Below are 17,939 nucleotides of genomic sequence, written 5' to 3' on the forward strand. Positions count from 1 at the left end.
GAACGACACACATTTAAATGGGGCCTCCAGAGAATCCAGACAAACAATTGTTCCCCTCATTAAACCAAATCCGGTGTTAGTCCTGGAATTGAGTTTAGGGGTCACCTTCTAGTGTAGAAACTGTAGTTCCCTGGGAGTGGAGACCAAAGCTCAGGTAACAAAGCGGAGAATTAAGGAGACCAATTTAAAAAGTTTGTCAATTAACCAAAGGAACCAAAAGTTCTATTCTTTTACTTAAATTGCAATAACTTGTATTGCTGAAAAATATTATTCAAATCATATTTCAAGAGAGTTTGAGAATTTTTTGCTCTTGAATCTTGTAATAGATATGATAAAGTTAAGGAACTGTTTTAATATCTGCTCTGGTATTGCAGAGCTGGTTTTGTCTGTACTTTGCAATTTGTACTGAAATGATTTTGTTTTTTAGTTCTGGTACAGTAGATCTTTCCATGTGGAGGTGAAGTCAACAGCCCCTTTGCTACTCTGGTTTTAAAGGTACTTTTATTTCTTTGATTTAAAGTGTATGCCTAGGAAGCAAATGCAAGAAAGGAAAACAAATGAACCCTATACCTCAACAAAGAGGCAAATAAAATCTCATATTAAAAAATTAGTACTGCAGCTTTAGGAAAAGTCAGTATACAGCTTGACTATACTTTTCCCAGAAGACCAGCAAACTTGGCGATACCAATGTAAGCTGGAAACTGTAAAGTGTTCTCAGTGGAAAATGAGCTGCAGGGAGTACCAGCTCATCAGGGAGTACCTCCTGCTCATGGATGTATACAGAGAAGAGTTGTAGCCTTGTGGAGTGTAGTCACTTGAACTATACCGCAAGCAGATTCACAAGGAGTACTCTTGATTTTGGCATTCTGTGTTTCTTTCAACTTCCACAAACAATTGTAGTTTCAGAAATAGCCCTCCTGAAGGAGCATTGTAGAAATCTACCTGGGGGGTCATAGAGATCTTTATCCGAAAAATTAGTTTTAATATCTGATATATCTGGCAGCAGATTTGTGAAAAGAGTTAAGACAAAATATAATTGACCAGCTCCCTGCAATAATAACTACTGCCGCATTTTCAAGCAGTTTTCCAACTGTTACAAATTCTTTTCTTTCCTGTGATACTTTTGTTATAGTGGTTTTAGATATAATTTAGGGGCATCTAGGTGGCACAGTGCATAGAGCACCGGCCCTGAAGTCAGGAGGACCTGAGTTCAAATTCGGCCTCAGACCAAACACTTGACACTTAGCAGCTGTGTGACCCTGGGCAAGTCACTTAACCCCAATTGCCTGAAAAACAAAAACAAAACAAACAAACAAAAACAAACAAAAAAAAAGATATAATTTAATAACATTGAATTTGGCTAAAATAAATATTTGTATAATATTGAAAAACCTTAGAATTCTGAGCAGTGACCAGTCATAACATGAGATGACCAGAATCTAGATCCTGGAATGAGGCATACTTTGTCAGACATGGCCACTGTGTTAATTTGTTTTATGAAGTTGCACTGGAGTGTAGTCTAAGACCATTTTCTCCACTCATCTTGTCTTTGACAGCAGCCTCTCAGCCTTTAGGCTTTCTTTGGAGTTGGCTAGTATTAGCAAGTCTTTTATACCATCTGAATTCTTTTTTTCTAGCAAGTAACATAAATCAGAAAATAGATATTTTAATGCTAATACTGACTAATTGCCATGCCCCATATTTTTATTGCTTCTGTTTCTTTATTCATATTGCTCTGTATTCCTGAAAAGCATCTCCTAACCAGCCATTGAAGCTTATCCTTTAAATCCCATTTTGAATGCCCTTTTGTCCTGGATACCTTCCCTAACTCCCCAATTTGTAATAACTTCCACTTCTCTTTGAACTTAACATAGAACTTTATAGCTATTATGTACTTTGATGTTACATTTATCTGCGCATGTGTTATATTATAGATCTTGAATCTCAGAGAGTGAGGGACCTTGTCCCATAAACTTTTTATTATCCACTGAGCCTATTCACTGCTCTGCACATAGAAAGTGCTTGCTAAATGTTTTTGAAATTTTTTTTTGAAAAAGTCAAGGAAGATGAAGAAGAGAAGGCATTTGGATTTGGCAGTTAAGAAGTCATTGGTGGTGATCCTTATCTCTATTTCCAGAATGATGAATTGTTCCTTAAGTAATCAAAATAGCGATTTTCATCTTAAATAGGTATGTAAGATGAAATACTTAAAATAGGTTTTATTCCTTTGACAAAGAAAGGAGTTGTATTTATCTGATCATTAAGGAGAAGAGAATTTTTATTTTATTTTGTTTTTAATTGCAGAGTAATTGCTTTACATAAGAAACATGGTGACACTAATTCGTGCACTAGCAGATCATGGTGATGATGTCAACTACTGTGCCTTTTCTTCTTCTCTTTTGGCTACTTGCTCCTTGGACAAGACAATTCGTCTCTATTCATTAAATGACTTTAATGAACTCCCATATTCTCCACTAAAGTGTCACACATATGCTGTCCACTGCTGCTGTTTTTCACCCTCAGGACATGTTTTAGCTTCCTGTTCAACAGATGGTACAACTGTCTTATGGAATACTCAAACTGGACACATTTTGGCAATGTTGAATCAACCCAGTGGCAGTCCTGTAAGGGTATGCAGATTTTCTCCAGATTCTACATATTTAGTATCAGGAGCAGCTGATGGCACTGTGGTCTCATGGAATATGCAGACATACAAGTTGTTTAGGTATGGATCCTTTTATTATTTTTGCTATATTAGGAGAAAAAACAGAAAATCATTTAAAATCTGAATGCTGTGAGGTATTTTAAAAACCTATTAAATGTTTTACATGATTGTACATGTATAACCTATATCAGATATATAGATTATGATCAGATATATAGACTATATATGTATAACCTTTCTCTCCCCTCCCCCACCTCTACTTCTCTAGCCATCTTCAACCTTATTTTATAAATATTATTTTTAAAACATTTAATTGTTTCTTGGTTTTAAGTATTTGAATTAACATATTTTGTATCTTTATATTAATTGAAAAAAGGAATCTTTATCTAGGGTTTCAGTGGTTCTAGTTGTCATTTTGCCTAATAACTCTTATTCTCTTTATTTCTCCTTGGCTACAAAAGTGAGGAAATGTTTCAGACCACCAAATTAGGGCTGTGATGACTAAGTCCAGGAAAAACTGAAACTTTGTGGCCAAAAGTATTTATTTTCACTTTTTTAAAAAAAGCACCGATGGTAAGAATACCAGTAAATTTATCATAGGCATCTTTCACTTCATCTTTTATATAATAATCTTTTATATATAATACCAGTAAATTTATAGATTGGAATGTGATGGGACTAGGCCTATGATTTCGTCGGTATAGGTAACTATAAAGAAGAGAGTTTTTGTCATAGAGGACGAATGCAAATGTGCACCTCTCTGCCATTTATAGACTTAAAGAGTTTTATGGGGCCCTGAGAGGTGGCAGAAATAATCACTCAGGGTTACATGGCCAGTATGTAAGTGAAACATGAACCTAATTCTTCTGATTCCAAGACTGGTTTTCTATCTGCCATGCCATGCTGCCTTTCTGCTTTGAAGACATACATTTTTTAAATTGTTATTACTTTGAGGATGCATGAATATATTTGTTGAGATGGGGTAGGGCTGCTTATGTGGAAGAAGGCCAAAAAGGGAAGACCAGAGATCTTAGTGTATTTTGATATATGTTTAAAATTAAGACTAAGACTAAAGTTGTTCTCATTGGTTTTCATGTAATTTGGTTTAAATAAAAATAATCTTACTAGTTAAGATGTTTCCATTTATTCATTTTGCTTTTAAAATAGGGAGAAGCTATGTTAGTTATTACCACATCTTTTATTAGATTTTTATGTAAATGTGCAGTTTCCATTTTTTTCAGTAGCTAAATTGTTCTATCTTTATTCTTTCAAAAATTCTGTCACATGACCTTTGAGAACTGTTAATTACTCTATCAGAGTACCAACTATTCTCTAATTTGGGAGGAAAGAGGGAGGTAGTCATTTTCTAGCAATATTTAGAAACATTATATAAAAGATGAAGTGAAAGATGCCTATGATAAAATATTACAATAATAGACTGTGATAATATAGTTAAAGATATCTTAAGGGAACTTTTTTTAACTAGGCATGATAACTTTTGTCTTTGGCTCTTGTTTTTCCTAGATTAAATTTTTAGCTGATAATATACAGGATATGCATACAGTAAATTTAGCCACTGGATGGGGCACTCCACTAATTGTTGAATTTTCACTAATTTTAAGAAAATTGAGTATATAATTATTATAACCCCTTACCTTTTTTCTAAAGACAAATTTAACTTCAGCATTGTTAGAAGTGGTAAAGTGAAAAAAAATTCATGTTGCTAAATGGTTATTTGGCTGTGGAGAGACTTTGAATTTTTTATTAACTCACAAATAATGTGTAAAACTTAATGTGAATGTGGCAAATTTAAACTTACTATGGTTAAGTCAGGCTTTGTAGTTATTTTGAAAATAAAGGTATAGTAGATAATATTGACTGTATTTGCTATTCAATAGATTTTAATGGGATTGATTTGTGTTACCTACTTTGACATTTGTTCTTTATGCATATCTCTGCATGAAAAGCTAAATGTAGATCAACTTTAGGTTAAGACTGTTTGGTCTTGTGAAATACATTATTTGAGATAACATTAAATTTCTCACTTTATTTTAAGACAGGTTGTTTCAGTTTAATCATAGAGACTATTTTTCTTTTGGGCATACATTAAAAAGGAAGAGTAATAGCCATTTTCTCCTTTTCTAAATAATAACTAGTGTTTATGATTTTTTACTTTATCAGGTTATAGTTAGAAGTTATATTTTCAAAACAAAACATGTTTAAAAACCAAATTCCTTTATTCTTTAACTCTATTCCAGGTGTGGTAGTGTTAAAGATGGTTCCTTGGTGGCCTGTGCATTTTCTCCTAATGGAAGCATCTTTGTCACAGGATCGTCATGTGGAGACTTAACAGTCTGGGATGATAAAATGAGGTGCTTACATAGTGAAAAAGCACACGATCTTGGAATCACTTGCTGTGATTTTTCTTCACAGCCAATTTCTGGTTAGTCATTTTACTGTTTTAAGTACACCTTCCTTATATTCTTTTCTACTACTATTTGTTTTATTCACTTTCTTTTTATCATTATTAAATATAATAAACACTAATATATTATATATTATATATATGTGCTAATATTAACAAATGTTAAATATTATGTTCTCAATCTTACAGTTTCTTCATTCTTGTTTATTATAAAGAGATGCCATAAGAAACAATAAACCAAACTAGCATATCTGATATGATTCAACTGCTGATGGTATTATAAACCCAAATTTGTTAAATATTGTTATTTATGGGAGAAGAACATTCTGTTTTTCATACTGCAAGAGGGTTAGAATTTGATGAAATATTTTATATGGTATATTTTAAATGGAAACGGTAAGGGCAAAGGATGTAGAAATTGTATTTTTAACATTTTAAAATTTTAGTTTCTCACTCAGTTTAAAATTTATAGCTATTCAATTATATATTTACAGTAATTCTAAGTAATGAAAAACTGGTAGTCTGAAAATTATATAAATTATACCTAGGGCTGTAAATAAAACTTTAAAAACTGAGCTAGCATTTAAAAATACATGTTTACACTAGAATCTAAATAGTATCAGGGAAATCTATTTGATTTTCATAAATAACAGATCCATAAGAAAAAAGTACATTGGCATTTAAAGATGCTTCTTTAGCTCAAATTTGAAGTCACTTGGAAGAATACTTTAGATTTTTATAAGTTCTAAGGGCTTTTATAAGAAATCTAGTTTTTCACTGGTTAATAGGAAAGGGTCTTTAACTTAAGTCATCTATAATAATGAACAAATTAATATTTGTGAATTTTGTAGTTACTTCGTGGAGGTGTGTTAAATTTTTAAAATAACAATGTTCAAGCAAAGAATGCATATCGGGAATGTATATGGGTTTAGCTCATTTCATATAATAGTTCTGTTCCTCCAAAAATTAGATAAATCAAATAATATTTTAAATATACCAGGTAAATGTACTATTTTAAAGAGCACTTTGAGTAAAATGAGTAGTCCTTGTTTTACTGCATTTAGTAACTTAAATCTATCTTTAAATGCTCTGCAGAAAGAAAGATAAATCTAAATAACTGTAGAAACATTAATTGCTTATGGCGAGGTTTCGCCGATAAAATAAAAAAGACAATACTACCTAAATTAATTTTCACATTCAGTGTTTTACCACAACTAGAAAAAAAAAGAAGTCAAGCATTTCAAGGGTAAAAATGAAATAAATGGCAAAAGAAAGGGGGTCTAACCATACCAGAAATCAAATAAAATAGTCATTAGAAGGCTTTGGTACTGGTTAAAAAATTATGTTGACTCAGCCTACACGTGAGCAGTTAATATTAATCCACTTAATTAAGTCTGTCTTTACCATTGCAAAGTTCATAGTTTTATAGTTTTATAGTTCATAGATTCACACATTTTTTATTGATAAATAGAGTTCCTGGGTACATCTTGTAGATACATTCCCAGATACTTTATAGCTTTTGTAGTTATTTTAAATGGAATTTTGCTTTCTAGTTCTTCCTGCTGAGCTTTGTTGGCAACAAACAGGAATGCTAATGATTTATGTAGGGTTTTTTTTCCTGCAACTTCTCTAAATTCCTTCATTGTTTTAATGAACTTTTTTTTGTTTGACTCTTAGGTTTTTTAAGTGAATCTTATCATTAGCAAAAAATAAGTTTTATTTATTCTTTCCCTAAGCTTATTCCTTCATTCATTATTATTCCTACCAATTTTATAGATCAGGAACCTAAGACTTAAAGACCTTACATGACTTGTCCATGTAGCTAGTAATATTAGTCAAGAGATTTATGCTCAGGTCTTTCTAACTCCAAGCCCAGAATTCTATTGCTATGGTGCCTCTTCTGTTGTATCATTTATATCATAGCTTAGTGCTAGGTATAAGATAAGTACTCAATAAATATTTGTTGGCTGAAAAGACATCATCTCTTACTATAGCACCATTACCTTCTTCCATAGCCTCTTGGGTCCAGCTCTAATCATAACCCTGCATAGATTCCTGTGGGGAGCCTTGTCTTAGCTGTGTGACTGAACTCTTCATTGGAAATGCTGCCCACTGTGTAAAGGACATATATGTAGTATTTTAATAATTGGAGAGACCATGTAGTCCATGAAAGAGTAGGAGTCCGAACCATATTTCTGCCCTAGCTGCAACTTTAAGGAATTCTCTGTCCTTGCTAGCTTGAAGTTATGCATGTGTGTTAGAAGAGGAGAATCAGCAATGCCAATAAGAGCTGAAAAAGTGATTAGTTCTGATTTTGCTTCTTCATTCTTGGATCACTAGCTGCCACCTGATTTAGCTGTATTTACTTGTTTTACCTAATTGGAGTGAAATTAGATGAATTTAGCACTGGGGCCGGAGTGACTTCTTCTTTTGGCTCCATTCTTGGTCATTGATGTGGATGTTCCTTCCATCCATACCAATTAAAGCACCTCATTACTTGTCCATCTTGTGAGCTTTTGACCACCTCCTTCAGTAAGGTTGCAACAAGTGAACCACCTAACATGCTAACAGCCTTATTCACTTTCTCATGCCATCAGGAAGATATCAGTAGGGCATATGAGCTGTGTATTGTTTATTCTCCCCTCTTGCCACATAAATCAACTGTTTTTTTTATCACATACTTTCCAAATGATATCTTTTATTCTTGTTTTTTGTAGTTCCATATTTGTTAAATTTCAGAGAACTGACAAAGCATAGCAGAATGCTGTGATCTACCTCTCAATTGTCTTCTGAGTAATACTGATTTTTTTTTTTCTTCAGAGGCTATAGTGTTCTGTGATTCAAAGTCATACAATACCACTTGTGAAATATTTGTATTAGAAAGATAAGTTTTAAAAAGATTGGTTTTAGGGAGAAATTTAGGGTCCAAGAGCTTTACAGTTTTTGAAAGGCCATATAGTTTACTCTCTTCCTGTTGAATTGTGGGTCCCACTCATTGTCTATTTGCTTTGTCTATCCATGATGCATAGGTGCGTGTGTGTGTGTGTGTGTGTGTGTGTGTGTGTGTGTGTGTGTGTTTGTTTGTAATTGTGCTCTTTAGGTTGTCTATATAACTGCATGTCATAATGGACAGTGCTCATTCTTCATCCACTTGGTTTTTCCTATGTCAGTCTAAATTCATTTGAGTGGTTACAGAACTTGTTCAGGAGGCTCTGCATTGTTATGAGACATGCTTAACAAGCTCCCTGTTATATAGAAGCATCCAGAGTACATCATCCTCTTTAGGAAATCTCTCTTCAACTTGAACTCTACATGGATCTCCTCCATGTCTGTAGCAAACCTTTGGTGAGCATACATCTCCTCATTTTATATTACACCTAATACATGCAGAAGGTCATTGAGCAACCTTATTATCTTTGTTGTAATTTTTACAAGTATATATTATTTTTCTCTTCTATTCCCCCGTCCACTGAGCAATAAAGAAAAAAAAATACTGATGACAAATATGCATAATCCAACAAAAAATATTCCCCCATTGACCATGTGCAAAAATGTATTTCCATTCTGCATTTTAAGCCTGTCACCTCTCTTGACAGGAAATAAGTAGTGTGTTTCATATTCAGTGCCCTAGACTTGTATTTTATCATTGCATTAATCAGAGTTCTAAAATCTAAGTTGTTTTTCTCTTTAACATTGTTGCCATTGTTTAAATTGTTCTCTTCATTCTGTTCACTTCATTCTGTATTAGGTCATAAGAGGCTTCCCAGTTTCCTCTGTAATTGGCCATTTTAAAATTTCTTATGGCACAATAATATTCCATTTATATTCAGTCAATCAAAAAATTTTATTAAGCACCTAGTATGAGTCAGGCACCTTGCTAAGAGCTGGGGACACAAAAGGAAGCAAAAAACAGTCCTTGCCCTCAAGGAGCTTACAGTCTAATGGAGGACACAAAATGTAAACAAATATATACAAAGCAAGCTGTATACAGGATAAATAGAAAATAATTAACAGAGGTAAGGCACTAGAATTAAGTTGGATTGGAAAAGACTTATAAAAGATGGGATTTTAGTTGGTACTTCAAAGGAAACCAGAGAAGTCACTAGGCAGAATTGAGGAGGAGAGCATTCCTTTAGTATCCAGTTTGGAAAGAACTGCTATAAATATTTTTGTAAATACAGGTCCTTTTCCTCTTTTTTTGATCACTTTGAGGTGTAACCTAGAAGTGATAGCTAGCCCAAGGAATATACACAGTTGGGTAAATATTGGGGCCTAGTTTCAATTTCTAGAATGGTTGGAGCAGTTCATAGTACCAGTTAGCAAGGCACTAGTGTGCCGGTTTTCTAGTATTTGTAATATTTGTCATTTTCCTCCTTTGTCCTCTTTGCCAATCTGGTAGGTGTGAGGTGCGACCTCAGAATTGTCTTAATTTGCATTTCTAATAATTAGTGATTTAGAGAATTTTTTCATATGGTTGTTGATAGTTTGAATTTCCTTCTTTGAAAACTGCATGTTCATGTCAATTTATGAATTAGAAAATGGCTCTTATACATTTTAATCTGTTCCTTATGTGTCTTGGAAATGAAATCTTTGTCAGAGAAACTCACTTCAAAGATTTTTTTTTCTAGTTAACCTCTTTCCCTTCTAATTTTAACTGCATTGGATTTATTTGTTCAAAAATATTTAAATGTCATATGACCAAAATTTGGCCATTTCATCTGATACAATCTTTATTTCATATTTAGTCGTGAAGTCTTTATAGATCTGAAAGATAATTTTTCCTTTCTCAAATTTGCTTATGATATCACCTTTTAAATCAAGTCAATTTGAAGCTTATCTTGTATATGGTATGAGAAGTTGGTCTATGCCTAATTTTTGCAAATTGCTTTCCAGTTCTCCCAGCAGTTTTTTGTCCAATCACGAGTCTTTACCCACCCACCCACCCCATCCCCTCAGTAACTAGAGTTGTTTGATTTGTAGGGTCCCTATGCCACTGTATTCATTTGCTTCTATATTTTGTCTACCTGATCTATCCCACTGATTGACCTCTCTATTTTTTTAAAAAATACCAAATCATCTTACCAATGACTACTTTGTAGTGTAGTTTAATATCTGATACTGAGATTCTCCTTTTCTTCTCCCTTTTTTTATTATGCTTGAGAGTTTGACCTTTTCTTCTTCATTATGAATATCATTTTTTTCTAGCTCCATAAAATAATCTTTTGATAGTTTGATTGGTATAATGCTGAGTAAATAAATTAATAAGGGAATATTGTCATTTTTATTATATTGGCTTTACCTATCCAGGAATAATTAATGTTTATCATTATTTAAGTCTGTCTTTATTTCCACAGAGATATTTTATAGTGGGATTCATATAGTTTTTGTGTATATCTTGGTTAGATATACTCCCAGATATTTTATACCTGCCATAGTTATTTCAAATGGAATTTCTTCTTGTAGCTCTTCTTGCTGGATTTTGTTGTTTATATATAAAAATGGTGATGATTTCTGTGGAATCTTGATTAATTTGATGTATGCTTTTAAAGCAGTTTTTAAATTTTTCTGTACAAAATCAAATATTCTCATAGCCGATATACAGTAAGCTAATGGGAAAAATTTCACTAAATGTTTTAGTCAATTATGATAAAAATATGGCTATCTGGAATATTGTTTTTGAAAACATGTCTGTTCCCTGCTAATATCCTCATTGAGAATATCCTCAATATTTGCATAGGTTATCCTTATAAAAAATGGTATATAAATGAGAAAGTAGGTATGTAGGTTGGTAGTTGTTAATATGCTCTTAATTGTCTGGGGAACTGGAGTGAGGAAAGGAGATATTTAGGGAGATATGAAGTTTTTTTCCAAACCTTTGCTGTCTTCTTCAAATACTTTGTGAACCTATCCCTCAATACTCTTGCAGTAGTGTTGCCTCCAACATGGATCTCCTCTAGTTTAGCAGTTTTTCCCATCTTTATTCTTTTCAGTGCTATTTCTACCTCCCCAGAAGCATATTCAGGACTATTAATATTAGAATCCAAATATAATGGTTCTGCTGTCTTTGAGTGTGAAAATAGATGTTTTGCTTTGTGTTTTTTAGGGCAGGGAGAAGGGAATAAGTATTCATGTAGTACCTACAATGTGCTAGGCACTGCAATAAGTACTTTTTTTGGTTTGTTTTTTGTTTTTTGTTTTACTTAGGCAATTGGGGTTAAGTGACTTGCCCAGGGTCACACGACTAGTAAGTGTCAAGTGTCTAAGGCCAGATTTGAACTTAGGTCCTTCTGACTCCTAGACTGGAGCTCTATCCATTGCGCCACCTAGCCGCCCCTGCAATAAATACTTTTACAAATACCTCATTTGATCCTTGCAATAACCCCATGAGATAGGTGCTATCTCATTTTATAGTTGAGAAAACTAAGGCAAACAGAGGCTAAGTGACTTATTTAGGGCTGCACAACTAATAGGTGTCTGTGTCTAGACATGAACTCAGATCTTTCTGACTTAAGGCAAGTGTTCTATTGACTGAATCACCAGCTGCCTCTTTATTAAAATCTTGTATATCTATGTATCTTTTCCATTTTTCTTTTTGGTTGAACTCTTTCCATTTTTATTCTTAAATGCCCTGGTAATGATTTTTACTTAGTTCAGTTTCTTACTCTACTACATCCCTCTGTTATATAAAGCATTACTACTTATAGGCTTCAGATCATAGACCTTGAGCTGGAAAGAATCTCAGGCCATCTAGATCAGAGATGTCAAACAGGCAGACTGTGGGTTGTATGTGGACCACAACAGTCCTGTATGTTGCCTGAACTCGATTAAAATGTAATAAAGAAACCATTAACAAGATAAATAAAAATACTATAAAACTATAAAATAAAAATAGTATAAAAATACTGTAAAACATAAATAATATTACATTTTAAAACTAAGTTAATATGCAGCCTGCAGGGATCCTAATGTACAATTTAGTGGCCCCTGGTTCTTTTTGAGGTTGATGCCATTGATATAGTTCAACCACTTCATTTTATAGGTGAAGAAATTTAGGCTTAGGGAAACTCTAAATGACTTGCTCAAGGTCACGGAGGGAGGATTTGAACCCAAGTTCTGTGACTTTTTAGACAGTGTTATTTCCACTGTACCATGCTGCCTCCCTATCACCTTTTGCAATTAAGATTTTACAAATAAGTTTATATTCCCTATAAGTGTTGCCTGTTGCTGCCATGCAAATCAGTCAAGTGTTCAAAGGCTAAGGTGCAGTGGGGGTTCTTTTGGTTTCCTTGTTATTGCAATTGATTTATATCAATTAAACCTAGATATAATTATTGTAGGTTGTTTGTTTCCTTTCTTTTCTCCATAAGCATTTCTCATCATCATGAACTAGTTTATATAGATCAGAATGGAGTTGTTTTAATTGCATCTTTTTCCAGTTTTTATTCTTCTAGCTTGCTTTGTCCTGACTAGTCAGTGATCTGACTCTATGTAGACAGCTGATTGAGCAATGACTTATCAATAACAGATTATTTATTTTAGATATTAGTAAAGTTTTTTAAGTGAAAATTGAAATCCTAAAATTAGTTTTGGTTCACGTTATTATATTAATTTTTTAGTTTTAAAATATTTTAAATTATTTCATTAATTCTTTCTACCTCATATAAATTTTAAATAATTTTGAAAGACTTATGAAAATATTAATTTTACTAATATAACCTAGATGAATTAAAATAGGTATATATGGTTATATTTTAAATCATAAATTTCAACCATAGAGTTAATATGTTAATAGTATGGTAACAAAACTTTTAATTGTATATAAATCCAAACAACTATGTTATAAAAATATATTTTTATTTATATATTATTGAGTGTCAAACTTGTTAGAAGGATAAAAATTAAAAGTTATGTTCTAGCTGGATGCTAAACCAGCTTTGTGTTTTGTTATAGAGAACTTGTTTGCTGACATGTTTTTAAATGTCCATTTAAAAAAATGAAATAGTGGATTAAGCCAGGTTATACTGGCATATGTTCAGTTCAGTGTCTTTTCTCCGAAAGTGTATATTTTTGTAGCAGATCATGATAGTTGCTCCTGTGACATCATCTTCAAAAGTCAGGAATATAGTCTTAAATTCTAAAATTTTTTCTGTACAGATCTATCATTCATTTATCTAACTAATTTGTTGAATATAACCTTCTCGATAAATAAATTCTATTAAGTGTTTCTATTTCCACAAGTGATTTAAAATCACCTCTTGATCATGATTTATTTAGTTAGAATCAGTTACAAAGGCATAACTACATTTTATTCAAGACCCATAGATAAAAAGTCTAAAGTATTTAAACTAAGCCATTATACCTTCTTATGATCAATTTGTGATTATCTTCAAGAGGGATTATCCATATTACAGCTGGATTATCCCCAACAAATCTTGCTTTCAACTTCCTTATATAATTGTGAAATTAAAACACTTAGTTCCTACCTCTTTCCCATGATACTTTGCATTTCTTGCTTTGTTTTAGTATTCTGAAAGGTTTTATTGTCCATTGATAGCATGGAGTAAGAAATCTAGGAAGAGCTGAACTGGGAAAATGTCAGAAAACCACACAACTTCCAAACTCTTCTGCCTTAATAAAATTTTCACAATGTGGCCTCATTATTCTGCATCAAATATTATAAATGCTTAGACTATGTAACACATTTATATTCAAGTGTAACTTAAAACACAATTCAAAGCCCTCCATTGCATAATAGATAATCAATTGCATTTCATTGAGTTATATTTAAGAAATGTTATGTTCTGTTCGCAAACAATAAGATAACATAAAAATATGATACCTCATATTTCAACATTTTATTTTATTTGTGGTAAAGGGAATTTATTTTTTAAGAAATTCTATTGGGGCAGCTAGGTGGCGCAGTGGACAGAGCACTAGCCCTGGAGTCAGGAGGACCTGAGTTCAAATTTGCCCTCAGACACTTAACACTTACTAGCTGTGTGACCTTGGGCAAGGCACTTAACCCCATTGCCTAGCCAAAAAAAAAGAGGAAGAAGAAGAAATTCAAGAAATGTTTATAAATGGCTACTCTAATATTTGCATTAGGAAAGATTATGGAAGAATCCTTTTCAGATAAGGCGAACAACATGAGGGGAAAAAAAAAGAAAGTAAGAATGACTATAGAGTGTTTGGGGAACAAAGCATAGACAAGCTTGGGTTGGTATTCTGTGATTTATGAGAATTCTCACGTTTATGGTATTTGAAGCATATAAGGTTGAGGCTTAGATTCTTAGTATCTGGCCACTGCTCAGATTCTTACAATCTAGCCAGTAGCTCACTAATGTTCAGACTCCTTCAGAGTCTGCCCAATATGACACATGTTCTAATAAATCTTATCTTTGGCTGAAAAAAAAAAAAAGAATATAAGGTTGAATTATAGGTAGGTAAGGCCAGATAGTAGAGAACCTCGAAATCCAAATAGAAGGGATTAGTTTGAGCTTTGTCCTTTAGGCAGTGAAAAACCATTTAGAGTTTTTTAAACAAGGTAGTGTCATAAAGAAAGTGATGTTTTCACTGGTTTGTCTCAGACATCGTGGCTATTTTAATAGTATTAAATGATGGTAATAATGGGCAGTAGTAAAGTATTGATTTATGAGAGATTTTCAAAGAATTTTTTTTAGTACAATAACTGCTATGTGCCTGTGTAACACAGTGTTGGAATTGAAAAAGCATAAGCTCTGATTTTGAATCTTGCCTTTGACACTAGCTGTGTGATCATAAATCACTTAACACCTCTAAACCTGAGTTTCTGTATCTATAATGTGAGAATAATAGTACCAATACTACCTACCTCATAGGGATATTGTAAAGGTCAGGATATCTTTAGATAATATCTATAGCTTTTTGCATCTTTAAGGTAACGATATAAATAGCAGCTGTTATTATGATTATGACAGTGGGACATTCACGCAAAAAAAGCTCATGCAGTGGCAAATAGAGGACAACAGTTCAGGTAAGAGATTAGATAGTGAAAGACAAAAATGTGACAGTCACATGCAATGAATAGTTAAAACTATGAAAGTAGATAAATTTGTTTTCTAGGGCTAGAGTTTGGAAAAAAGACTAGAAATTTAAGCCTTGAATACACACAGGAAGAAAGAAATAAACAAGAACCAGGAAAGTATAGTGCCATAGATGCTGAAGAAAGGAATGGTTAGTAATAGATGCTCCCCAGGACTAGGAATAGGCCACTGGATTTGGTGACTTTGTAATTGTTGTATTATGAGAGAGCGGTTACTCTCATATCACATTGATGGTAAGAGAAAAATGTGAAGTGAGGAAATGGAGACATTGTGGTAATTGTATTCAAGAAATATGGCAGCTAAAGGAGACAGGTTCAGATGAAGATTCTTTTTTTTTTTAAATTAATTTATTTTTAGTTTTCAACATTCACTTCCATGAGATTTTGAGTTTTAAATGTTCTCCTCCTCCTTATCCTCCCCCCTGTCCAAGACGGTGTGCGATCTAATATAGGCTCTACTTATGCATTCATATTAAATATATTTTCACATTAGTCATGATGTAAAGAAGAATTAGAACTAATAGGATGAATCATGAGAAAGAAGAAACAAAACAACAAAAGAAAAGGAGAGCAAATAATATGCTTCCATATGCATTCAGAATGAGTTCTTTCTCTGGATGTGGATAGCATTTTCCATCGTGAGTTTTTTGTAGTTGGCTTAGATCCTTGCATTGCTGAGAAGAGCTAAGTCTGTCAAAGTCAGTCATCACACAATGTGTTTGTTACTGTGTACAATGTTCTCCTGGTTCTGCTCATTTCACTCAGCATCAGTTCATATAAGTCTTTCCAGGTTTTTTGAAATTTGCCTGCTTATCCAAATGAAGATTCTTGGAGTGGAGGAATAATAATGTTTGAAGTGAAAGTAGGGAAACCTGTGAGGAGGAAGAGATTGGACATGCTAGAGGAGGAGATAATAAAAAAGGAGTAAGAATTTGATTGCTCACAAATGGAGACAGCTTTAGAAAAAGGAGAGACACTTCTTTCTAAGACAACAAGAAAAGGGGAAAAGATACAAAGAAAAAATTGTGAATTGTAGAGGAGAATATACGAGAGAATTTTATGTTTGACTTCTGTCTTAGCAAAGTAGGCTTGATCATTTATCCAAGAGTAGGAGAAGGAAAAATAGATTTGGGGATTTGTAGAAAAGATTTGAAACAGTCCCACTGGTTGGCTGTTCTTAAGAACAAGAAACAAAAACAGTTATAGCCTTGACCAAGAGTTTTTATAATATTAGGAAAAGCAGCTTAGGTCATTATTCTTTGTGAATCAAGGCTTTGGTAAGTAGAGGTTTTTTTTTTTAAATGCCTTTTACAGGAAATTATTTTAATATAGAATAAAAAAGAGTAAAAGGATGGATGATTTTCATTTTATCAAGAATGCCTGTTTTGCTGTGCAATACCCTTTGATCTAGCAATACTGCTACTAGGTCTGTGTCCCAAAAAGATCATAGAAAATGGAATAGGACCCACATATACAAAAATATTTATAGCAGCTCTTTTTGTGGTGGGAAAGAATTGGAATTTGAGGGGATGTCTACCAACTGGGGAATGGTTGAACTAGTTTTGGTATATGAATGTAGTGGAATACTACTGTTTTATAAGAAATGATGATCAAGTGGACTTCAGAAAAACCTGGAAAGACTTACATGAACTGATGCTGAGTGAAGTGAGCAGAACTAGGAAAACATTGTAAACGGTAACAGTAACACTGTGTGATGATCAGCTATGATAGACTTAGCTCTTCTCAGCAATACAGTGATCTAAGACAATCTCAAAAGACTCATGGTGGAAAATGCTATCCACATCCAGAGAAAGAACTATGGAGTCTGAATGCTGATTGAAGCATACTATTTTCTCTTTTTTGTTGTTGTTTTTTGTTTTTTCTTTCTCCTGGCTTTTTTTCCTTTTGTTCTGATTCTTCTTTCACAACATGACTAATGTAGAAATATGTTTAATATGATTGTACATGTATAGCCTATGTCAGACTGCTTGTCATCTTGGGGGGGAGGGGAGGAAGGGAGGGAGAAAAAAATTGGAACTCAAAATCTTATAAATTAAATATTGAAAACTTTCTTTATGTATACTTGGAAAAATAAAATGCTGTTAAGTAGAGGGAAAAAAAGAATGTCTGTTTTGTCCCATTTCTTTTCTCCTCCATTTCTCCCATTCTTGGTTCCATTATCTCTACCTTGGCTTCATGCTGTGCCTCATTAGTATTCTACTAGCTGCAACCTTAAAATCTGTTGCCCTCTTAACTATCTTATATGAGTTTCTGACTTTAAAATCCTCATCATTGGAATACAGTAATGAAATTGAACTGACTCCTATCCGTTACAAATTTATGGTGCATAATCTCAGTTCAGCCAACAATTCTTCTACTTTGTACACTCTTTCAATTCCCTAAATCATTCCCCATGGTGATTTCATCGAAAATTATCCTTTTTAAACAAGTCCTCAGCCATACCCACATATCCCTACATGGGATTTTACTTTACTAAGATGATTGAGAGCAACTGACATGAGAGGTCTTTCAACTTTCTTTATTCCTTAAAAAATTTTAATATCCTTTTATCTTCTTGTTACAAGAAATGTATCTCTATTTCTTGTTAAGGCTAACTCTTTTACCTGCACCATTGATCCCGTTCTTTGCTGCCTCTAACAAGGTGTTGTTCTAACAAATCTTATTCTCTATTCAATCCATCCTCCATACTAGCTCCTTCTCAATGCTAAAAATACCAATTTTCCCTGTCCAGGTTCAACCTTCTCTTT

The 17,939-nt window shown here is 33.2% G+C and overlaps 1 protein-coding gene across 3 annotated transcripts in view; it reads left to right on the forward strand.

Annotated features, from left to right (window-relative positions):
* Window positions 1–17,939, forward strand: part of WDSUB1 (WD repeat, sterile alpha motif and U-box domain containing 1) — an 81,570-nt gene that overhangs the window by 747 nt on the left and 62,884 nt on the right. For 2 of the 3 annotated variants that reach the window (XM_027866158.1, XM_027866160.1), the window contains exons 2-5: window positions 428–495; window positions 2,058–2,189; window positions 2,305–2,725; window positions 4,924–5,108. In XM_027866158.1, the coding sequence (XP_027721959.1) occupies window positions 2,328–2,725; window positions 4,924–5,108 (583 nt within the window). In that variant the 5' untranslated portion in view covers window positions 428–495; window positions 2,058–2,189; window positions 2,305–2,327. The remainder of the gene's footprint in view (window positions 1–427; window positions 496–2,057; window positions 2,190–2,304; window positions 2,726–4,923; window positions 5,109–17,939) is intronic. The other variant, XM_027866159.1, reaches the window with a different exon arrangement.

This window comes from Vombatus ursinus, unplaced genomic scaffold (assembly GCF_900497805.2).
Source record: "Vombatus ursinus unplaced genomic scaffold, bare-nosed wombat genome assembly UNPS02014779.1, whole genome shotgun sequence".
NCBI lineage: Eukaryota > Metazoa > Chordata > Mammalia > Diprotodontia > Vombatidae > Vombatus > Vombatus ursinus.